Genomic DNA, 24,740 nt, shown 5'->3' on the forward strand with positions numbered 1-24,740 from the left:
GAAGGTTAAAAAATAAAAATAAAAAACAACGCTGCCGAATCATGTGACCGATGAAGTCATTAATTTTTTTCTGTAGACCATTTTATCCCGAGATGACCCACAAAAATTTTCATATTGATCGGACGTGGCGCTCTACATATGCAATTACGACGTCATAACGAGGGCACCGAGGACGTCATTTAAAAAAAAAAAAATCACACTCATTCTGTATGAGGAGTACTTGCTATGTGCCGAGTTTCAATTTTTTTCTTCGTGCGGTTTCCGACATATAGAGGTCTGAAGTTTTACCAATATGGCTGCCACACCACGTGACCAATGACGTCATAATTATCATTAAAACATTCTACATGAGTAATCGCAGCAATGGTGAAAATTTCATCTCAATCCGACAAGTGGTTGGGCAGAAAAACATGAAAGTTCTGAGCAGACAAACAGACACAAGACAGACCAACGGACCCAAATACAATTCCATCTCCTTTGGTGAGGGTAACTAGAAGAACACTTGGTAGAGAGCATACCTCCACCAGGCTGATTAGTTTATGTTTTGTATTCCACCGATAGGCTGGATCTGGATTTGGACCTGAACTAAAATTTAAATCGGCTTGTTCTCGTCACCTAATCAACTCACCCACCAAGTTTAGTCAATAACTTTTTGAAACATCATGCAAAATATCATTTTAGCCCTGTCATCCAATGGTGAAGAATCACTTCAAAAATTCTCAGATTCGGATCTTCACCAAAGTCGAATTAATTCTTCTTTATTACATGCCTGACCTGCCCACCAAGTTTCATCTGAATCCGTCCACAACTTTTTGAGATATCCTGCTGTATGGCGTTTTTGGCCCCATCTCCCAATTATGAAGAATCACTTTTTTAAAATTCTCAGATCCAGATCCGGATTCGGATCTTCACCAAAATAGGCCATGGGCTATATATGGCTACCATGCATCCACCCCCCCCCCCCAACATCTCAATGAACCTATGTTTTTGTGAATAAGAAATTGAATGTTAACATTGAAAATATAGGGATGCACTTCTGGTTTTGACCCTAGAACTAATGGTACCCTAAAAACCGCTAATCGCTGCTCCGCGTTGGTCATGATTTCTATGCCTCATCATATCAACTTGTAGAATGGCTCAATGAAGGTCAATGTTCACATGTGATATACAAAATAATAGCTGATGCTATTCTGCTTATTTTCATATGTCTGATAAGTTGTTACAATACATATTGCTGAAATCACAGTCATTTGAATGAGCATACCCCTATCCAGGGATATTCGCGCACTGACGCTTTCATGGTTCACATTTTTTATTTTACTGATAAATATGGCAACGATAATCAATTTAAAAGTCATCCATAACATTGTAGGAGGCAACAGAATTATTTTACTCCCAATATTAGCCAGATACCTTGATAATAAGTTGCGAAATTACATTTTAAACTTTGTTGGTGTTTGCTGAAAGTTGGTCCAAACCCCACTTTCAAGAATGATTCTCGTGCGTACATTGTAATGGTGTTATTATTATTATTTGTAATTTCGCACCAACAAAATAATCATCGCCTTGATGGGTACATGTAGTTATATAGTTATAATCATGCAACACTCCTCTCATTAATAAGCACATTTGAAATATCAATGTTCATACATAGGTTTAATCAGAATCACTGTCTGAACTGTCTCCAGCAGGATAGTCTGTTCCTGCAGGAAGTGGACCATCATCATCTGATTCGTCCTCATCATCAGTCGGTGAACCTTCAACAATATATATTAATTGTTGCGGAAGTACATCTCCAACATACCATAACGGCTCCATTTTTCCATCAACCATTGTCCAACCATGGCCATCAGTAGCCAGAGGGATATCAGGATCAGTGACATGCGCTCTCTTCCATGTTCCAACCTGGTAATTCACTCTCCTGATATGTCGCTCTAACGATTTTCGGCATGGAGGCAGATTAGCCATATCAATGTTGTGTGAAGTATTGATTGATGTGTCATTATCTGTGTCACACAACTGGCTCATCTTAAGGAAGCGTGCTTCATCAACTCTGCGCATGCGCGGCCTTTCGTAAATGGCACACGTGAACTCGTCAAGATCGTGTACGAGCTCTGTAGATACAGTACATGCCAGGAGTCTCCCAGCCCAGCAAGCACTGGCACAAATTTGGGCATCTGCAATAGTTTGAGAGGTTTCACTTTTCCTAATCCTTTGAAGGCACTTGTGGAGTCGCATCCACTGTATGCATGGAGTGCCATCAGAGCTGTACAGTGTTGCTGTGTATAACCTCGTGACATATCAGTCACATTTAGCAGTCTTTTCTTGTTTCCAGTGCCAGTGTCAAACAAGACGGTGACATCACCGAGTGTGGGTGCACAGTGGAGAAGTATAAAGAATACATCAGTGTCCGGACTCTTCACAATCAAGTAGTTGTAACTCTGACTACTACCATGTATACAATACAGGATGATACGCGAATCAGATTCCTCCTGGGTTGACTTGAGCGTGGGAATTTCTCTTCTTTGTGTTGACAGACCATCATCAGATGTCAGGGGGTATGCAGTGCCTTCACAGATTACAGTCACTTGTCTTCCTTGGAGCTTCTTGGCATATGCATCTTGGCTCCAGTAGAGTGAGTAGTGCAATAAACTGTTGCTTGTTGACATCATTGCCCAAGAACAATTTCCAGTCAGATGGTTTGTTGGTGTTCTCCCCTTTGATTAATCAGTTTTTCACCACAACCTCGTCTTAGTCGCTCCATTGCTTTCACAGAGTTAGGCATGTAGGAGTCTGTGCTGAACACAACATCACCTATCGGTGGCATTATATCAAACACTTTGGAACATATCTGGCTGAAGTTTCCTGGTGTTTCTTCCATGTAGTAGAATACAGCATTATCATCATGAATTACTTGCGTTTCACTTGATTGGGGTACCGCAGCATCCTCATGACCTTTTGTGAAATGATGCAATGCCTTAAACTTGTCAGTCTTTGCTAAGAAACCATCAGCAGTCCCTATACTGTATGGCACAGGAGTTAATGGGTGTCATCAGTTCCTTAAGATCCAGTTGTACAGCTTGGCTTTGGGATTTCATGAGGAGTTGGAAGGCGACATTTCCTTGTTGTTTGTACTGCACAACTCTATTCGTTGTTGTCTTTACCTTGCTTTTCTTACTCATGTCTCCTAGAGTCATTAGGTTCATGCGCTTTACTGGCTCAAAGAAGTCCTTTCCAGTCTCCAGACGGGAAGCAATAAACACTTCCTTTGCCTCTCTACCTGCTTGTTCTGCATGGAGTACATCTTTCTGTGCAGCTAATGATGCAGCAGCACCGGATGAGAGAATCAGCAGTTGATCTGGACTATCAGCAGTTGATCTGGACTATCTACAGTGAACGGTTTCAGGAAACTCTCCACTGCCTCCATTGTTCTGCACACCAGTTTTTCACTTCTCAATAGTTCTGCAGGACGTAAATCACGGTGTTTGATTCCTTCAGTGGATCCCGACAACATATCGGCCATACTGAGCGTGGTGTTCACATACTGTGATCTGGCATGTGTTGTTCTCACCCAACGTTGGGAAGCATCATGATTGGTCAGAACACCTGACACACCAGCACTACTTCCACCTGCACTGCCATGGGATTTGGCATGACGCATGAATGTTTCCTCCATGGTTTTATCAATGGCACATCGATTTCCAGGAATGAAAGAACGAGCAACACTGATTGCACCTCTCTTCATAAACTCTGTGGATCCTGGATGGGATATTTCGATATTTGCAATGAACAAAGAGAAGAATGCAAGATATCTGGCATAGTTCTGGCCTCCAAAACTAAAGAATAAGTCAGACATCAGATGAAGACAATGGGCGTAGAGAAGGAAGTCATTGTGGTTCACAGCATGTGTGAGTGTTAACACCAGCCAAACGTGGTCCATGTATGATACCCACAATTGAGCAGTTGTACCAGGTTTCCTGTCTTGGAATCATCCCGATATTGCATAAATCCCTCGATGTACCTTTTCAACTCCTCGTCTGCAAGTGCTGTATGCATGGTTTCCTCAGATGGGGTATGTGTGATATCATATTATAGAACCTTCTTTGATTGTTCTGTTAGAGATGCAAACACATCAGCTTCGTTATAGCTTGCCAGATAATGTGAAAGAAGAAGTCTCTCTAGACCACGGGTTCCCAACCGGGGGGAAATTTCCCCCAGGGGGGGAAATTTGGGTGTTTCAGGGGGAAATTCTAGTCTGGAATTAAAATTCTGGAAATTATCAGAAAATAATTTCCAGTAATAGCCTTCTGTTCTTCTCTTCTCAGGAGTACCCGTTTCCTGAACTTTACCCGCTTTCATTCTTATGTTTTATTTTCTTTCTTCTTTTTTAGTTTGTTCTTTTCTATTACATGTCTTAATATGATCTCTCTTGTTCTTTTCAGGTCCGCAAGTGATCATGTCGAAAAAAACAGATATATTCAGAAGCATATCTAGACTTCGGTTTTACGTTCGTTGTGAATAACAGGGAACATCTGCCACAATGTGTCATCTGCACAAAGACCTGGGGGAATGGTAGCATGAAGCCATTCCAGATGAAGCAACACCTTCAAGGATGCCATCCCGAACTACAGAACAAGGATCGTGAATACTTCAAGCTGAAACAAAATTATCTGAAGAAGATGAGACGACTCAACTGGAACGTTTCGTCAGCAAACGGACGCTATTGTGAAAGTGTCATACGAAGTCTCGTACAAGATTGCGAGGGAGAAGAAACCACACACAATTGGTGAAACATTGGTGAAGCCCTGTATGCTGCAGTGCGTGAAGTTGGTCCTTGGTGAGGCTGCCCACAACAAGATGACCCAGATTTCCCTTTCAAACAACACCATTCGGTCACGGATCAATGATATGGCTGAGAGCATCAAGAACCAAGTTGTTCAGAAGGTTCGAGGGTCACAGTTTTTTTCGATTCAACTCGACGAATCGACAGATGTTGCGAATCTGTCCCAGCTGTTGGTCTTTGTTCGTTATACCACCGAAAAAGGAATTGCAGAAGAATTCCTCTTCTGCAAACCTCTCCAGACCACGACCAAAGCTCAGGATGTGATGGACCTTATCAATGACTTTTTCGAAGACAGCAACATCAGCTGGGAGTCTCTGGTTGGGGTGTGCACGGATGGTGCCCCAGCCATGCTCGGCTCTCGATCGGGGTTCGTCACGCTCGTCAAGTAAAAGAATCCGGCAGTGGAATCGACACACTGTCTGATCCACAAAGAGGCGCTTGCTTCGAGAACTCCCCAAGAACTTCAAGCAGCATCTCGAGACTGTCATCAAAGTCGTCAACTTTATCAAGGGTTCCGCTCTGAACACTCGGCTGTTCCGTCGGCTCTGTGAAGGCATGGAAGCCGACCACGAATCGTTGCTGTTTCATACTCAGGTGAGGTGGCTCTCAAAGGGAAACACGTTGCAGCGAGTCCTGGAATTGTTTGATGAGGTGGTAGCCTTCCTTCGGGCCCAAGAGAATGTTGTGCCTCTGGAGGCGTTGAAGGGTGAGTTTTTCCGTGTGCGGCTGTCCTACTTGTCCGATATTTTCAGTGCATTGAACGAGCTCAACAGGAAACTGCAGGGCAAAGGGACCAACATTCTTTTTCAGTCAGACAAGATCAGAGCTTTCGTGGCTAAACTGGAACTGTGGAAGAAAAGAGCGGGGAGTGGAAGTTTTTCCTCATTCCTCGCTCTGAACGAATGTGTGGAGGATATGGAGGATGGTCTGCCTGATCCTGATAGCCGAGGATATCAAACAACACCTCGAAGGCTTGGAGGAAGAATTCAAGTATTACTTCCCGGGGATCACAAACGAGAGCAACGAGAACAAGCTTATCAGAGACCCATTTCAGAGGAACGTTGATGATGTGCCAGAAGCGTGGCAGGAAGAGTTCCTGAACTTGAAAAACGACTCTACAGCGAAGGATGCCTTCCAGAATATGGAACTGGAAGAGTTTTGGACCCAAGTCCAAGGAACCTACCCGCTTCTTGCGACCAATGCTCTGCGGATATTGGTCCAGTTTTCTTCCACCTACCTGTGTGAGACAGGATTTTCGGCAATGGTACGCCTCAAAACAAAGGCACGCAACAAGTTGGAGGTGGAGGCGGATCTTCGCTGTGCGCTCTCCATAACTCCCCCAGACATTGAAGGACTCGTGAACGGCAAACAATGCCAGAAGTCACACTAAAATGCTGTGTTCTTATTCAATACAATTTAATGTTAGCCGTGTTAGTGCATTTGAAAAATAAATTAGGAAATAGTCTCAGTGTGTTTTAACTGTTCTTTCTCTCATACACATGAAGGGGGAAATCTGGATGGTTGAATTGGGTGCAGGGGGAAATGACAGAAAAAAGGTTGGGAACCACTGCTCTCGACATTCCAGCATGACTTTGTGGCAGTTCATTGCTCTGTCATAGTGTTTCCCTGACAGCACACCCTCGATGGAACCAGATACTATTAAGCCTGCTTCCAACAGTATGTCAGAGAGCCCTGATCCATTCATCTTCTTTTCAATCATCTTCATGTCGGCACATATCAGGTGGAACGTCACAGTGAGGATGATGTGCTTCTCGTACCTGACCTGGTTGTTCCAAACGAGGGGATAAGCCTTCATACATACCCCCAAGTCAAACGCAGTGATGGTGTACCTCTGCTTGACTTCATTTGTGGCTTCTTCAGCATAACGTAAACACTCCTGTAATGTTTTATAGTCAGTAATGGGGCGAGCTATGACAGGGTAGTAATCTATGGTGGTGAGAGTCTCGGGTCTCTGACCAGTCATTGAGATGAATCCTGTCCATCCAGGTACTTGTTACGACAACAAAATTGTATGTCACATCAGCATTCACAAGAAATGGTTGATTCTGGCTTTGTATTGGGCATCTTCACCACCGGGGTATGTTCGCTGCTCAATCGTTATCTGAGGACTCCTTCGCTGGGTGACATAATCTAGAAGACATTCAGATGATTGGATGTTTAGAGAGCATTGTTTTGTCATATTCCGTGGAATGGATGGTATTTCTACACGGGTACCTCCGTGGTCCTCTGGTCTCCCTTCTATATCCTGCCGCATGTTACCATGGGCAGTGTGGATTGATCCCATTCCAGTGAGGTTATTTAGTAGTTGATAAAAGTTGTCAAATTCAGAGTGAAAGACAGAAGGTGCATCTGGAGATCGGATGATTTGAGTTGACAACAAATTTGAAGTTTCATCCACAGCCTGTGCGAGAGCTGTTTCTAGTTCCAATGAAAATGAGTAGTTCTCTGAATGTCCCATTCGATTCAGTAAGGTGATCAGTCGCTCACTCCTGAACAGGTGGCAGAGTGTCATGCATATCAACATGTGTTTTGGGAGTTTCCACTCACCATTGGTAGCTGCTCGACAAATGTCTTGTCCTATTGAGTATACCAGTCGATGTGACTTAGATGTACGAATGGTGGCATTTCCACCTATGACATAGCTGAGAAATTTCTCGAGTTGTGATGGTACAATATCCTTCACATCTCCAAGATCTTGAGCAGTTGGTATCCATTTCAGTTCATTGGACATAGCAAAACTGTCAAAAATCACCCGACGCAGGTATGTTCCAGCTTCTTGCATCATATCTGTTGAAGCGAGCTCGTATGCTAATCGGACTGCATTGTTCACGTCAATGTCAGAACTATATCCTATATACTATATACTATATAGGACTGCATTTTTGCTGAGGAATACAGTTTGCAGAAGGCCAATCTGTCCTTGTACTCTTCGTGTTTCTCAAGTTTGATTTTGAAGTTTTCTCCACAGAAGTTTGGATTTGCGAACTCTGTGAGTTCCAAGCTGGCTATGTATGTCTTGACAAGATCAGTTAGTTTGACCATCTTCTTGTCTCGTAGAACATCAGTGTCGATTACCTCACACACATCGTGAAATGCATGATTATGAGCCTCCGTCAGTTGAACTTGCTTATCTTTGTTCTGGACATTGGTACTTCTCCACTTATCTGGCTTCTGTAGGTAATTTGTCCTGCACGACTTGTGAAATTTGGCTTCACATGCAAACAGATCCTGCCATCTAATCCGTGTGAGCAGCTATACGTCATTTGTCTTCTCGGCTCTCTCTATAATTGTTTGCCAACCATCAGAAATAAAGCTACACATGCCCTCGGTAGTCCACGCCCCCTTTCTTTTAACTTTTTTCCTTCCTTCAGAATTGCAAAAAATAGTCTGGTGCAAACAACATATTATATGATCTGCTGAACTGCGTCTGCTTGGTCGGGAACATGATGGTTCTCGTGAATCCGAGTGTGTAGCCAAACGATTGATGTTCATGGTGAAACGCTGATAACACACCCTATGATAACCATGATGGTGCTCTTTTATGACATCAAGAATAAGATCACACATGTCCTTCATCTGGTGAACAGAACCTGCATGTTGGGAGAGTCTCTTATCACGAATCTCTTTCAATTTATCCAATTTTTGGTAACCATCCTCATTTGCAGATAATTGTAGCAATGGTCCATATTGTAATCCTGGAACATGCACAATGCACACTAGCGAACTACAATCTTGGCCACCCTTTGATCGCTTTGGGGGAGGCGCATTCTCGTCACCGAGGTCTGATGAATTAGACATCATTCAGGTGCAATCTGAAAATAGAAAAACAAGAAAGAATTGTAGAATAACATCAAAGTGGAAATATTTACTTGTCAAGCTTAATTAATTGTTCTTTGTGTACTCGATTCTGTAATATAAAACAAAACTTATCAGTAAAATAAAAAATGTGAAACATGAAAGTGTCAGTCAGTGCGCGAATATCCCTGGATAGGGGTATGCTCATTCAAATGACTGTGATTTAGGCAATATGTATTGTAACAACTTATCAGACAGATGAAAATAAGCAGAATAGCATCAGCTATTATTTGGTATATTACATGTGAACATTGACTTTCATTGAGCCATTCACCAAGTTGATATGATGAGGCATAGAAATCATGACCAACGCGGAGCAGCGATTAGCGGTTTTTAGGGTACCATTAGTTATAGGGTCAAAACCAGAAGTGCATCCCTATATTTTCAATGTTAACATTCGATTTCTTATTCAGCACATCCAGGGGATTCAGAAAAACATAGGTTCATTGAGATGTGGTGGGGGGGGGGGGTGCATGGTAGCCACATGTAGCCCATGGCCTAAAATCGAATCATTTCGTCCTTGTCATATACCCAAGTTCTCCACAAAAATTCGTCCAAAACTTTTTGAGATATTTTGTTCACAAACAGATGGGTAAAAAAAAACATAACCTCCACCCACCTTCATCGGCAAAGGTAGTAACAGCTCAGACTGAAATTTCAAAGTTCACGTCACTACAAATATTAAAGCTTGAGTAATCTTACGTTGGCCTAAATTTGTTGTTGCAAGTCGAGATCTGATTGCGTGCTGCAGTTACAACAGCTCTTTACATTCTATCAACATAGCATTATGCACAGAACGTACACTATCCACCTTATGAAACTTCTATCAAGCTCCTTACACAATAATCTCTACAATTTACACCCACCATAATCACCCCACTTGAGCAATAATCTCAACATTTTAAACCCACCAAGACCATCATCCTTCGATAATACTGTTGTGGGCAAGGGGGTCGGGTGAGAAGACCACCGGGGGGGGGGGGGAGCTATCGCTGGTTCCCACCAGACTCCCCGGAATTGCAGGCCATCACAAAGGGATAATTCCGTGACGCGGCGAGTCGCTAACTGACCGTGAATGCCAACTCAACCGCGTGACCGAGGGTCTTTCAGTCTCTTGGTTAACCGGCTTATCAAATTAATCACGTGATTTAATTACCGGAGAACACGCCCTCGGTACGCCTTGTCCGAACCGAATCACTTTACCGGATCGGATGCAGCCGAGTGACACTACCAAGGACGTACCGGCTAAAAGGAATGGATCGTTGGGAATAAAGTCCCACTAAGCTCGGATTCAGACCATGCTGCATCAGTGAAAGAACAGACAAAAACGAGCTGGGAACATTTCTAATAATAATTTATTTACAAGCAGGTGAGGAAAGTTATGTGGCACAGTGAATAGTAGTTTTATTGTTGTGTAATGCAGGGATAGAAAGAAGCGTGAGGTGTGACAGTATACAAGCAACTTACAAAAGCAGACACAGAGCAGACTTAACGCTAAATAATAATCTTCTGCAATCTTAACTTAAGGCCCAGTCACACCTTGACGTTTTAGCCAGCTTATGCCGATTTTTGGAAAATTTGTCTAAAACGCTGGTACACGTCAAATACGTTATGGGTAAGTTTTGATAACATTGAGAACACGCTGAAAAACAATGCCATACGTCGTTGTACGCTGGCTTTAAACGTTGTACTTTTCGGTTGTCCTCAAATTTTCCATGCTTGAAATTTTAAGACTTATGCCAGCGTATGACTCACAAGTTCCGCATAACGCTGGCCATAAGTTGTAGGCACGTCACGCGATCGTTGACACACGTCTACACACGTTACTTGTGAGTTACTCATCAGTCGAAACACGTCGAGGTAATGTTTCGCGTACCCGAAACTTATTTCTAACCTATGAGTAACGTATTGCACTCACGTTACACGATCGGTGACACACATCGACACACGTTACTTGTAAGGTGCTCATAAGTCGAAACACAGAGGTAATGGTTAGCGTCAGTGTTCCAGACTCCCTGGTTTTTTTTTTTTTTCTTCTTCCTTCCTTCGGTATGATGGTGATTTTGACACTTCGATTTCTAGTGCGGTTATAATATAATATAATTAATAGGCTGCCGCTCAACGATTTAAATCATAACCATACTGTACACTGAACACCGTCATACCGAAGAAAAAAACAAAAACCGGGAGTCTGGAACACTGACGCTAACCATTACCTTGATATGTTTCGACTTATGAGCACCTTACAAGTAGCGTGTGTCGATGTGTGTCACCGATCGCATATCGTGTGTACAACTTATTCCCATCGCATGTGGAGCGTGTGTCATACGGCAAGTACGTCGTAAAATTTTCAACATGTTTAAAATTACAAGACGTACTCCACTTACTACGACGTATGATGGCGTACTTTAGCGTTCTATTCACTCATATCAAACTTACCCATACCGTATTCGACGTGCGCCAGCATTTTAGACGCATTTTTCAGAGGTCGGCATACGCTGGCAAGATTGCCAAGGTGTGACTGCGATGTTGACACTTCCATTTCTGCGGCGGTTATGATTTGAATCGTTGTGCGGCAACCTTTTCATAACCTACGCCACGTCATCGTCGGCGTTGCGTGCAGCACGCTATACATAAGTTAGACTATCGTTGGGCATAGGTTGTGAAGGCCGACAACAGGTTCAGCATTCGTTGGTATAAGTTATCTATAACACAACAAAACGTTCTGTGTCCGTTACTAATACGTTATACATAAGACCAAGTCGTTATGAATACGTCCGAATCTTTAAAAAAAAACATCAAAAGTTCAACGTAAGCCAGCGTTTTACATACATTTTAATATGTTGCCATTGCTGGCTAAAACGTCAAGGTGTGACTGGGCCTTTACGAGGACAGGCGCCAGGACTGACACACACACACACACACACACACACACACACACACACACACACACACACACACACACACACACACACACACACACACACACACACACACACACACACACACACACACACACACACCGATGAAGGAGTTGATGAAGGGAAAAGGAGAGGAGGTGAGATGAGGCTAAAGATCTTTCAATACCTTGCACGATTGCCTGATCGTGTCACCAATACGTTTTGGGGGATGCTCTGCAGGGCGATACCTCCCTGACAGCTGGTGCGTTGCCCGTTGCTTTGTGGCACTTCGTGCAGCTCACATCGGTCCAGAGAATGAGACGCGACCGTCAGGCGTGAAGAAGGTGGAGTCAAGAGCGAGTGGGCGGAGTGGTAGACGGGACCAGGTGGGTGGGTGGAGTCAGCGACGTGTGGGCGGAGAAGGGTGGAGAAGTGGAGGCAGAGTCGCAGCCAATGACGGGCGGGTGAAGAAGGCAGAGAAATCTATTCCAGGCCGGGCAGAGAAAGGTAGGAGCCGACCACAGCGATGGGCAAGACACCAAAACCGGAACTGGAACTGGAACTACAGATGGGCTCGCCACCCGTCCTTTATAGACCCTGGGGTGCAGGGTGGGGGCCTTACCCTGAAGCGATGTGTCGTCACCCAGAATCATCCACTCTGATTGGGCCCGGACCACTGTGTGGCCCAGCCGTGATGGCCGGAAGCGGCTCCACTCCACTTCCGGCAAGATCACTCCAAGCTGCGGAATCGTCTCGCTCCGAGCCCCATGATATAAATCGCCCCGCACCAAACTCCACAACATGAATTGCCTTGCACCGATCTCGCGGACTGTGCCCCAGGGACCGGCCGAGGGTCGTGTCGACCCCGCATGCCCGCCCGGGCACCCCCGATTAGCGCTGATCAATGCCTGCTCCGCGATGCGCCACACAGCCCGAGTGATCCGAACTGCACAGCACGCCTCTGCCTGATCTGATACTAAGCACGCTCTGCCTGATTTGATACTTAGCACAGCCACAGCACGCTGAGCGGAGAGGCGAGGAGACGTCCACCCTCTGTGGGGGAACACCCATGGCCGCCAGCGAGGACCAACAGTAAGGTGTTAGGGTAAACCCATGCACAGACGGTAAGATGTTTGGATAAACCCATGCACAGACCAGAAAAGATGTGTGCCATTCGTGCCCTGCTCTGTACAATAATAAGGTGTAACGAGCTAAGCACGGTCCACCTGCTATCAAGCATGTTCCGTGCAGTGCGTGCGGATCCGCCATTAAGCACGTGGCCAGCGTGTGGGTCCGCCCAATTCTGCTATCGTGTGCGCGTGGCTAACCCTGAACTGTGTCAGGAATTGAGGGGAACGATCGGATATAATAATTAGACGGAGGTTTAGAATGAAAAAGAATACAGATATAAGTATCAGATAGGGAAATGGAAGGAAAAGAGGATGCCGATATAATTAAATCCAGAAATGGATTGAAAAGAATGTGCCGCCCGTATCTTGCACACTTGTGTCCTGTACAACATGACGTGGTTATTGTTTTTCTATTATATCAGCCTCTGACGATGTAGTTATCGGCACCAAGCTGCCAGCCATGCTCTCGCCAATATTGGGTCATTTGCTTCTGTGTTGTGAAGAACAACATCCGTACAGCCTCTTTAAGAGATATCTGTTCGTATACCTTTTCAATGCAACCAGAAATCTCATCCCAGATCTTTGAAAACGTCAGACGATCATATTGAGCTTGTGGCAGAGGTTCTTTCGAGGGTATCGCTGTATCCTCGCAGCTGCACTGTCGATGCTCGTGTGATGTTGTTGCGGCTTTCTATTCCCCTCTCCCGGCCGCGGCACGTGCTGCACATATTGGCCTCCGCAAGGACGCATACATTGAGGGTGTGGCTGCAGTTTTTACAGGCAGCTGTCTGAGTGCAGTATCTGCTTTGATTTATTTCAGGAAGAAGAGGAAAAGAGTAGGAATTAAGATAGAGATATAATCAGACCTAACTATGAGATTCATACAACGCACTGTCCCGTTGTCCACTAAACAAAAGGGAAGGGACCATCTTAACGTACATTAATGGAATAACTAACTGTCTGGGGACCGCTGTATGATGGTTGCTATTGCTTTGGAGGGATGCGGTTTCCACAATCGCAACAATACTCTCTACAGTTACACCACCTGCATTGATAATGATATATCTTGTCAGTCTTCCACTATCACAACCTCTGGACAATTATCTCGACATTATTAAACCACTCATCATTTCTTAGATCATCGATTGTTGTTATTGTGATTGAGTCTCTTGGTCTCACCTTTCGCATTATCTTGCGTCCATAGAACAGAACTTTATCCCTTTTCCGAAAGCGATAGCGGGGAACGTCAGGTCGTTGAAGGTCTGCAACAAGATGAACATCGCATTGGTCAACAAGAGATGGTATAGGGAAGAAAATTTTTTTTTTTTTTTAAACAAAATTGCTTAGAGCATTAACAATTAGTATTTGTTACAACATTACATTAAAGTCATGAGGCCCTTGTGTAACAACCACATATTACATATATCTTTTCAATGAATCAAGCACTTCCCCACCCTCCTTGCAGATGTTATATATTGATGGGCTCTTACACACCCAAAGTACAACCACCACTTGTCAACTTGTTTTGCCTCGTGGCTTAATAGTGCACAAAATACAGAACACATATGTAAATTGACCAAGTAGTTTCTGATTCTGCAAGGTTATTCTTCAGAGGGACGTCGATAAAACAGGAGGCGGGGATGGATGTTAAACTGGACGTTCACCTGAAGTTATCTATATGTAATAGGATAAAGTATTTTTAAGTGGTGGCGGCGCAGCGGGTGCAAGGAGTGGCTTCGGTGCAGCAATAGAAATTGGTATAAATGAGGTATGGGAGACAGTTTTTGTGGGTGATGAGATTAAATATGTGGATTCTTCATTCTGCAGGAAGGATTGTAGACATAGAATTCTGTGCAGCTTTGAAGGAGCAGGAGTTGGGGACATTGAAGGAAGGGTAAACTATATGGTATCGGGTCATGGTAGGAAGAATTTGGTTGTGGTACACCTCGGAGCAAATGATTTAGGTAAAATTTACTCAGAGGTATTGAAAAATAGATACAGGATATGAGGTAAGCAGCTGAAAGCAAAGGGTTGTGAGGTAATGTTTTCTGGGATTCTCCCAGGATTAGGAAACAAAATAGAAATGATGAGCAGAGCGATAGATGACAACCAATGGCTGTAAGAATGGTGTAGGGAGGGAGGTTTTACATTTAAGAGGCAGTGGGAATCATTTCAGGGACAAAGGGAGTGTTTCCAGAATGATGGCCAAATGATAAATAGAAAGGGGGCAGCAAGGTTTGCAGTGGGAATTGAAGAAGAAATTCAGCCTTTTTTAGGTCAGTGGAGGGTGGGGAAGCTCTTAAGGAAGGAACTGATAATGTAATTGTGATGAGTAAGGCCAGTCAAGAAAATATAATTTCAGGAAGGGAAAAGTTAAACATATTCTCCATACCAATGCCAGGAGTTTAAATAATAAGATGGAAGAGCATGAAGTCAAAGTGGATAGCGAGGAGCATGATATAGTTGCAGTGAGTGAGATATAGTTTAAGTAGAGTAACTGGAGGACAGGATTAGAAGGCTACAGGGTGTATCAGATTCTGTACAAAAGTTATGGACAGATTCTGACGAAACTTGGTGGATAGGTCCAGGGTTAGGGTTAGTGACAAGGACCAATTGATTTGACTTTTGATGAAGATCTGGATAAGAAAATTTTTTTTCATTTTACAAGTGATTCTTCACCATTGAGTGATGGGGCTGAAAAACGACAGCTTGCATGATATTTTAAAAAGTTGTGGACGAACCAAAACAAAACTTGGTGGATGAGTTGGTTAGGTGACAAGAACAAACTGATTAGATTTTGGTTCAGGTACGGATACAGATCTGGCTTATCAGTAGGATGCAACACATAAGCTGTTCTGCCTGGTGGAGGTATGTGCTCGACCGAGTGGCATTCCAGTTCTTCACGTTTACCTCCATCACCGAAGGTGGATGGAGGTTATGTTTTCACCAGGCTGTCTTTATAACTGTGAGCAAGATATCTCAAAAAGTTGTGGACAGATTCAGACGAAATTTGCATGAGCCTTTGAGGAACTGGGAAAGATCAGAGTGCTGAGAAAAGAGACAGAGATAGGCTGGAGGAGAGAGATGTCAATGACCTGTCTGTGCTGTGAAAGCAACAGGCCCAATGTGTACTTCAGCATTATTGCAAGAGAGAGAGAGAGGCAGATGTGATGCTGGGGTGCCTGCCCATATGGAAGAGCAGAACAGTACTCAATTAAGCTATGGATAAAAGGCCTCATAAGTTGAGACTAGTTCAGATTTTGCAAGGAATTATTTGGAATGAAAGAGAATGTCCAGTCTGCGGCAGGTTTTGGAGGCCAGTTTTGCTGTATGATTGGCAGAGGTGAGGTCATTACTGATGATCAGGCCTTGAGGTTAAATTAACTGGCAGCTCAGTGGCTGACCATGGAAATATAATATAAAGGCGTGTTTCTATGACAGTCCTTCAAGTGTGACAATGTGAGACTGTGATTTGATAGGATAAAAGGACATGTTCCATTTATCAGAAGATCTAATCAATTCCATATCAGCAGAGTGTGACGCAGTTGATGTCTGCCTGTCAGTGGAATGGGGGTAGTGTGAGGCACAATGTAATCATCTATGAAAAGGAAGAGATGGTTTTCAGTGCATTGGAGAGGTCAAGTAGATGAGGAACAAGACTGGGTCCAGGACACTACCTTGGAGCTCAAATGCAAGAGGAGGAAAGCAGACGGTTCAATTGTGTAAATCGAGGAAGTCAGAGAGCCACATGTGAACACAAACTTGATTGCCGCAAGCAGTGAGTTTTGCCACTCAGAGCAGGGTGCCAGACAATGTCAAATGCCCCAAATATATCTATGGAGACAATCTGACCTCTTGTTGGAAATTTATGTCCACCAGCAACTGCTGAGAGAGGAACAGCAGCATATTCAGCGTTGAGTGACTGAGACAGAATCCAAAATGATCATCAGAGATAAGGGTGTTTTAAAAGAGGAAAGAGGAAAGATTTGACAACAGCAGCAATTATGGGTTCGTTTTCTGTTTATAGTTGGAGGTTTACTGGTCCATACAATAGGATGGGATTGTACTGATGACATTAAGTGTATGCTGAAACACATGGTTTTATGCACAAAAAAGCAGTGAGCTAATGGTTCTGCTAACAATAACTGAGAAAGCAAAACAAACAGGAAACAACTCAAAAGCACATGTGTGAAGCATGGCTGGTTCTGGACAGTTGCGGGTGTTTTTGTTATTACTACTCCATATGAATATTGTACATGACAACAAACACTTTTGTTTGAATCTGTATCGTTTTCCATGACGACAAATGTTTCTTCCACAAAAACAACTAACCAGAGCGAAGTCCACCAAGTTTGGTGAATTTCTGCCCAACTGTTTAGGAGATAGCGTGACGACAGACAGACTCGATCACAATATCGCCAGATTATTATGATTATTATTCTTTTTTTTTAAGCGTGGAGAAAACAATTAATCAATTCTAAACATGCTGGTCCCAATGTTTTCTGCTCTTATCTTCAGAAACGATTGAGACTTAGCAATTTGGCTTAATCACGTACAATTTGCCTTATTGCCGAGACACATTGGAAGAAATAAAAACTTTTTTTTTCTTTAATTTGATTCCATTTTGAGACCTGAAAGATTATAACTGCATGCAGTCTCAGATCATGAACATGTCAAAAGGGACATTGCATTTAGCCAACAGAGCAGCTCTTATTGTTTAAGAACAACTGGTGGGGCCAATGTAAACTAGCTGTTAGTCAAGTGGAAAGGCTTGGTAAAGGAAATCGGTCACAAGTGCATCAGGAAGGGTAAAAATGCAGTCATATCTCCTGTCAGTGAAGTGCATGACAAAGTGTAGAATAGATGCTCTGGCACATTCAAACGATGATTAATATTTGTGACAGCAATAATAAAAACAATTCTTGAGTATAAACTTACAGCGTTGCTTGAGTTTTTGATAGACAAAGAAAATTATTATAGCAATGATCAAAATGGCAACTGCTGCTCCGTAGATAATGCCTGTAACCTGCCAAACAGAAAAAAAAATACTTTAATTACACTGATATTCAAAGGCAACAAGTTACTTATCCAGCAATATGCCGACAGTGCCACAGCAGGATAAAATATGTACATCAAGCTCCCAGCATGGATTTTATGTGTATAATATATATATTACGGTTGTGGGGGTAGATGGAGGAATTTCATAGTACAGGAAAGTTAGGATGAAATAGAGTTGTTTGGTCTATGGACGTGGAAGAGACATCTCAGTGTAATTAGGTAGGGAAACTGTGAACTTAAGTGTTACGTGTCACCACACGGAGGGGTGGTGTGGTGTTGATTAGATCTGGATTAAGGATAAGTTCCCCCAGTTTGTGATTGCCCCCTGTGACCTATTCCTACATTTTTGCATTTACAAGTCAACCAGGAAGAAGTGCATATTTATAATAACCACAACAATAACAACAAGCAAGCCAGTGCCGAGCAGGCAGAAGCCCCGCCTTGCCGGGTTTCGTGCGAGCAAGCCATGCCCCGGAGGTGGAACGGTTATTTGGGTGACGTCAGGAGAAATAGAGAAGCGAGGAGGTGGTTGGCTTGCTTGGACGAGTTTGATGCAAGAGACGCAAACAGTTGAGAGAGAACGTAGTAGCTAGGAGATGGCCTGTAAGAACAGGGCTTTACGGCTGGCTTTCCTTCAACGTGTGAAGATGACGGCACAATTCTCATATTTGTGCTGAGGCAAATTGGCTCGCGTACTGAGCAAGACCCTGGCCATTGGCCCTTGGTTAGGTCGTGAGAGACGGACCCCAAAGCCTTGTGTATATCACCAAAGGGGACGGCGCCATTCTGAAAAGCAGCGGGTCGGTGAGGACGATCAACGCACAAAGAAGCTGCATGGGGTCTCTGAGCCTTGGTGTTGAATACCGCTCACGAATCGCCTGGCGTACATTTTCCTGCTGCGAGAGAGTAGCTTGGTGCCATTTAGGGGGGGGGGCATGTCAACACATGCAGGACGAAGCGTTTCGATTCCAATTTCCCCAAAGACCATCTCTGGACCAAGCTAAGTGCCAGAATAAAGAAAGGTTTTTCTTTTATTTTGTTTCCCCTTATCTGTATTTAAGTCTGTGTGTAGAAGCGCCTCGACTTTAGGTTTAATTGATATCAAGATCATTATTATACGGTTGTGGGGGTAGATGGAGCAATTTCATAGGAAAGTTAGGATGAAATAGAGTTGTTTAGTCCGTGGACGTGCAGGAGACATCTCAGTGTAATTAGGTAGGGAAACTGTGAACTTAAGTGTTACGTGTCACCATTTGTCGGAACCAATTGTGGTCGTAAGTCGACAACTACCTATATCTGAATTATTTTCCCTTGTAAATTTTGTCCATTTTCAATAAATCCCGTGCATATTTTAAGTTGCTGTGCCTGTGTATTTGTATTTGTCGTCGGGATCGAGTATAAACCCCCCTGTGCTATGCTTCTCCGTTCCTCCGTCGCTCTGCCAGTGCCATGCCCTACCCCTCCACACACACACACACACACACACACACACACACACACACACACACACACACACACACACACACACACACACACACACACACACACACACACACACACACACACACACACACACACACACACACACACACACACACACGTTATAATCTACGAGGATCAATGTGTCCGCCTCCCAAGGAAATCCGCTCGGCTATTCGGGCTGGCGGTGTTAACTGCCCTTGAACCAAAATTGGGTCGGGTGGGATTAACCTGAACCGCCAGACCCACAACAATACTCTATTTCTCCACATCCTCTCTCGATGCAAAACGTGATCCAACCCAGGCCCAACCACAACAGCAGAAATGTTTCCCATATTGTGAAATAGAAAGTCCTACCATGGTGGTCTGCAGTTGTTCTTCCATAAATGCAAGCAGTGGGGAACGAGGATCCAGAATTTGAGACTCACTTCCCTGCGAGTGGTTAGAATTGGAGTCGTGACTCGTGACAATCAAAATGTTTCATCAACTTCTTAGATACAATTAAAATAACTCTTTCGTAAGAAATATAGAGTCAAAACACAAGTCACATTAAAATAAAGAGTGAAAAACTAGTCTTGCTCAGGAAGACTAGTGTCAATCTGCATCGGCAGACAGGGAGAACAATGGATTAAATAAACAGAACATTGATTGAGGTATGCTAGCTGCTTTGGGAAGCAAGGAAAAGGTTACGGTGCTAACCCTTTGTCAGAGAAAAAGGATATGAGGTTTCCGGAATTAACACTTTTTTACTCCCACGAAACAACAAATTCTCCTTACTTCCCACGGTGATGAACACATAAATCAATGTTCTGGTGATTGCATCAGTAAATACAATTAACACATGCATTTAAGATCTTTTGTGTGGGTTGTAGCCTGTGACCATAAATGACAAACCCACCTCCATCATGTGAAAGTGCTCTTGATTTAAAGAGATCGCAGAATTATCTGTGCAACAACAACAAAGAGGGAAGAACACATTAAAAAAAAAAACAATGCAGTGCAGTATTATTTTAATGAAAGTGCCTTTGAAATAGTCAACAAACAGGTGTGTCACAAAGTTAGCCAACTACTGGTGCAGGACACATTAGGAATGGCATATGCAGAAATACAGCCATATGTTACATTCAGTAATTTCTGTGACATGGAATGGGTTGACTTGCTCATGGAGAATTGACTTAATTTGAGAGTTCGTGCAAAACAGGCCGGGTTTGGTTTTTTGGCGATTTGGTTATTGCGTAAACCAAGTAAAGTTTGTTTGGTAACGTAAAGGAAATACTTCTCATCACGTCATCAGTAGTTTTGCCTTTCCAGTTGAGATGATTCCGCAGCATTAATTAACCTCCGCCATCGAAGATGGATGGAGGTTACCGTTTTCACCCCTTTCTGTTTGTTACTTACAAAATCTAAAGATTTCGTAAGTATATTGATGACTTCCGTTTCTGTTTGTTTGTTTGTTTGTTTGTTTGTAGGCACGATAACTCGAGAACGGAAGAAGCTACCAATGTCAAATTACACCACGTGATTCAGGAGGGTGATGGCTAGTGCTGTTTAGATTTTGGTCAAAATCGGTCAAAGGTCAAGGTCACAGTGAGGTCAAATATTCGACTTTTGATGGTTTGGTACAGATAACTCGAGAACGGAAGAAGCGACCAATGTCAAATTACACCACGTGATTCAGGAGGGTGATGGCTAGTGCTGAATATATTTTGGTCAAAATCGGTCAAAGGTCAAGGTCACAGTGAGGTCAAACATCCAAAACATTCGATTTTTGATGTTTTGGTACAGAATCATCGTAGAAACTTCTGGTTTGCGTCGCTACCTTCTCTCGAGACAGCTTTTATTAGACAAGGTCAGAGGTCAAGTTGACGATTTCGTAAGTACCAGTCTATGACTGCTTGTTTGTTTGTGAACAGTATTACGGAAAAACTCCGACGGATTTCGACGAAACTTGGTGGGGGGGTTAGGTATGGATCATGCCATTAAATTTTGGACTTGGTCCCCCCCCCCCCAAAAAAAAATTGTTAGAGAAAAAAAAAACATTTTTGCATTTCTGCATGTTTTAAGTGATTTCCAACCCCCCCCCCCAATTTTTTTTTACCCCTCCCCCCCCAAAATTTTTTTTTTTTGCATTTCTACATGTTTTAAGTGATTTCCAACCCCCCAAAAAAATTGTTACCCCCCAAAAAAAATTGGTAGAGAAATTTTTTTGCATTTCTACATGTTTTAAGTGATTTTCACCCCCCCAAAAAAATTTTTCCCCCCCCCCAAAAAAAGAATTTTCGCCGCCACTACTTTTTTTATTCTTGGTATGAGTGTGGGGAACTGGTTTCATATGAATGGTCTTATGACACAAACCACATATCTATATTGTCATGACCCCCCCACCCCGACTTTCGGGGGCTACGGACTAAACAACAATCAACTCACGTCGTTTTGGCGAGTCTTCACTCGCAAGCTCGGTGAATACAACGTTTCAACAAGAGAAGGTAATCTCGTTTGATGCTGGTTTCATGCAAATCGAATAAGAATTGACTGAGTTATGCCGAAAACCGCATATTTTTCAAGAGCGTGACCCCCCCCCCCCCGACATTTTACCCCAACCCGACATGTGTTATGACGTCATTGTGTCACAAGATTGGGCATTAAATTCTGAACATTTTGGTGCTGGGTTCATGTAAAGCAGACGCGAATTGACCGCGTTAAGACAAAAACCGCATATTTTTCAAGGTCGTGACCCCCCCTGACCTTTGACCCCTAACCGGTAACAAGAGTATGGGCGTCATTGTGTCATATTGCATATCACAAGATGAGGCGTTGAATTCTGAACATTTTGGCGTTAGTTGCATGCAAATTTAATAAAAATTGACCGTGTTATCGTAAAAAGACGATTTTGACCTTTTCGTGACCTTGACCTTTGACCCGAAGGATCCCAAAATCTAATCGAATGCTTCCTGGCAAATAACCAATCATCCCACCAAATTTCATGCAATTTGGTTTAATACTTTTTGAGTTATACGAATCACAAGATTACAAATAAATAAATAAATAAATACACGCCGACCAAAACATAACCTTTCGCAGAATGTGAAGGTAATGAAAAAATATATATATTTTTTTTTTTCTCTCTAACAATTTTTGGGGGGGTTGGAAATCACTTAAAACATGGAGAAATGAAAAAAAATTCTCTATTTTTTTTTTGGGGGGGGGTAACAATTTTTTTCAGGGGGGGTTGGAAATCACTTAAAACATGTAGAAATGAAAAAAAAAATTCTCCAAATTCTTTTGGGGGGAAGGGTGGGGGGACCAAGTCCAAAATTTAATGGTATGATCCTTGGACCATACCCAACCTCCCCACCAAGTTTCGTCGAAATCCTTCGAGAAGTTTTTCGTAATACTGTTCACAAACAAACAAACAAACAAACAAACAAACAAACAGAAAGGGGTGAAAACAGTAACCTCCATCCATCTTCGAAGATGGCGGAGGTTAACTCGAAGGGCACTCAGTAGAGCGCGTACCTCCGCCATGCAATGCCTGATCCAGGAGAACATATCAGGCCCAATAGATACATTTTTGAGATATCATGCCATATATCCGTGGTCAGGTCAGATCTGTGACCTGCTACAGGTACCATGTAAACCTGTACTAACCTGTTCCATGGTCGGGTTGTCGGCGACTAAACCGTCTCCCCCACCAGGTTTTCTGGTGAGGAGGGTGTTTGGATATGAACACCCAGCAAGATTAAAAACAAAACCTGTCAAAGGGCGGAGGAGCTCCTTGAGAGCCAACAGCCATCCATATCTAGTGCCCAATTGTGTCTGCAGACGTCCTCCTGCAGTTGGGTTACTTTTTTATTAGGAGGTTGGTGGCAGGATTTGCACTCCGGCCACTGTAAAACACTTCATTCCGCAAAACACACAAACGCAAAAAAATCTGAAAACCCACTCCGTGGGAGTACCTCCTGTGCAGCTTCCCTTCACAGGGCAGCTCACCGGATGGCGGGATTGGGGCAAAGTCTTCGGGACCCCCAATCTTTGATGAAAGGAGGGAAACCACGGGGTAACCTCCCTGGATCAGATTGCAGAAGAGTGTGTCGGAGTGGTGCTGAGGTGTCGTCCACCAGACGGCGGTCTCCTTGGATTAACCTGAGGCGGTCTCTTCGGGTGGGTGCCTGGAATGTCCTATCCCTAAGAGAGGATGATCACCTGTCTCTGTTATCATCTGAGCTCAAGCATTTGGACATCGGTATTGCAGCTCTCTCTGAGGTTCGGAGACCGGATTGCGGCGAGATAATGGTGGGTGGTTACACCTACTATTGGTCTGGTCGCTCTAATGGTTACCATACTCAAGAAGTTGCTGCAGCTGTGTCCAATAAGCTGACCCCATTGATAATTGAGGTAACACCGGTCAACAAGCGTATTATGAGACGAAGGATTCGTCACTCCTTAGGTGTCATTGCCCTGGTCTCTGTCTATGCTCTCTGTCAGTGCCCCAGACAAGATACACTTCTAGTCTTGGGGGATTTCAATGCAACGACTGGAACTGATAGGGATGGTTATGAGACGTGTGTTGGTCCCCATGGGTCAGGAACTATGAATCAGGACAGCATGAAGTTCAATGACTTTGCAAGAAGTCATGGACTTAGGGTGGCTGGTTCATGGTTTCAGCGCCCACAAGCTCATCGCTGGACTTGGTATTCCAACGCTGGCGGTGTGGCAAAGGAGATTGACCATGTCCTCGTTGGCGGTCGCTGGAGGATGATCCAGAACTGCAGGGTCGACCGGAGTGCTCAGTTCCTCAATACTGACCACAGGCTTGTTGTAGCAACTCTAAAGCTGCACCTTAAATCCTGGAGAATGGTACCATCCCAGCCTCGGCTGGATGTTGGCAAGCTCAAGGATGAGAGGGTGGCTGAGGAGTTTGCGAACAAGCTGAGTGGAGATTTGGGGGGTCTGGGTGTTTTGGGGAGTCCTGACGAGTTGTGGAGTGCCTTCAAGACCACCGTCCTTGATGTCGCCGGTGGATGTCTTGGAACTCACCGTAGGGCAAAGAAGAATTTTGTCTCTCAAGGGACACTGGATACCATTGACCAGTCACAGGGCCAGGCTGAATGGCAGAGCTGAGTTGTTCAGGGAGCTGAGGCGGAAAACTGTACGTGCACCAAGGGTGGACAAGGAGGCCTATGTGCGAGGACTCTGTGAGGGGGTAGAGCATCACCTGTGGACAGGTGATTCTCGTCCCGCTTACAGGGGAATGTGCGCATTACGTTCATCCAAGCCCATCCCTCGGAGCACTGCAGTTAGAGCAGAGAGTGGTAGGCTCTTGACAGAGGAGTCTGAAGCGAAGGCCCACTGGTCCGGTTACTTTGAGCAGTTGTACCAGGCTGATCCACCAGCTGTCGAGTTGGACGTCAATGGTGTTACAATCCCTGTTGCTGACCCTCCAATCAATTGTGG

The 24,740-nt window shown here is 43.9% G+C and overlaps 1 protein-coding gene across 6 annotated transcripts in view; it reads right to left on the bottom strand.

Annotated features, from left to right (window-relative positions):
• Nucleotides 1–24,740, bottom strand: part of LOC147026534 (patatin-like phospholipase domain-containing protein 7) — a 243,036-nt gene that overhangs the window by 168,675 nt on the left and 49,621 nt on the right. For all 6 annotated transcript variants that reach the window (XR_015058386.1, XM_085882013.1, XM_085882011.1 and 3 more), the window contains exons 3-6: nt 20,185–20,231; nt 19,644–19,718; nt 17,688–17,775; nt 13,929–14,011 (exon numbers count right to left, since the gene is read on the bottom strand). Coding sequence is in view for 5 of the 6 variants with exons in the window: in XM_085882013.1 (XP_085738139.1) it covers nt 13,929–14,011; nt 17,688–17,775; nt 19,644–19,718; nt 20,185–20,231 (293 nt within the window). In the remaining variant the exon portion in view is untranslated. The remainder of the gene's footprint in view (nt 1–13,928; nt 14,012–17,687; nt 17,776–19,643; nt 19,719–20,184; nt 20,232–24,740) is intronic.

Source organism: Eptatretus burgeri, chromosome 5, assembly GCF_056783735.1.
Source record: "Eptatretus burgeri isolate ZD-2024b chromosome 5, Ebu_testis_v1, whole genome shotgun sequence".
NCBI classification, from domain to species: Eukaryota; Metazoa; Chordata; class Myxini; order Myxiniformes; family Myxinidae; genus Eptatretus; species Eptatretus burgeri.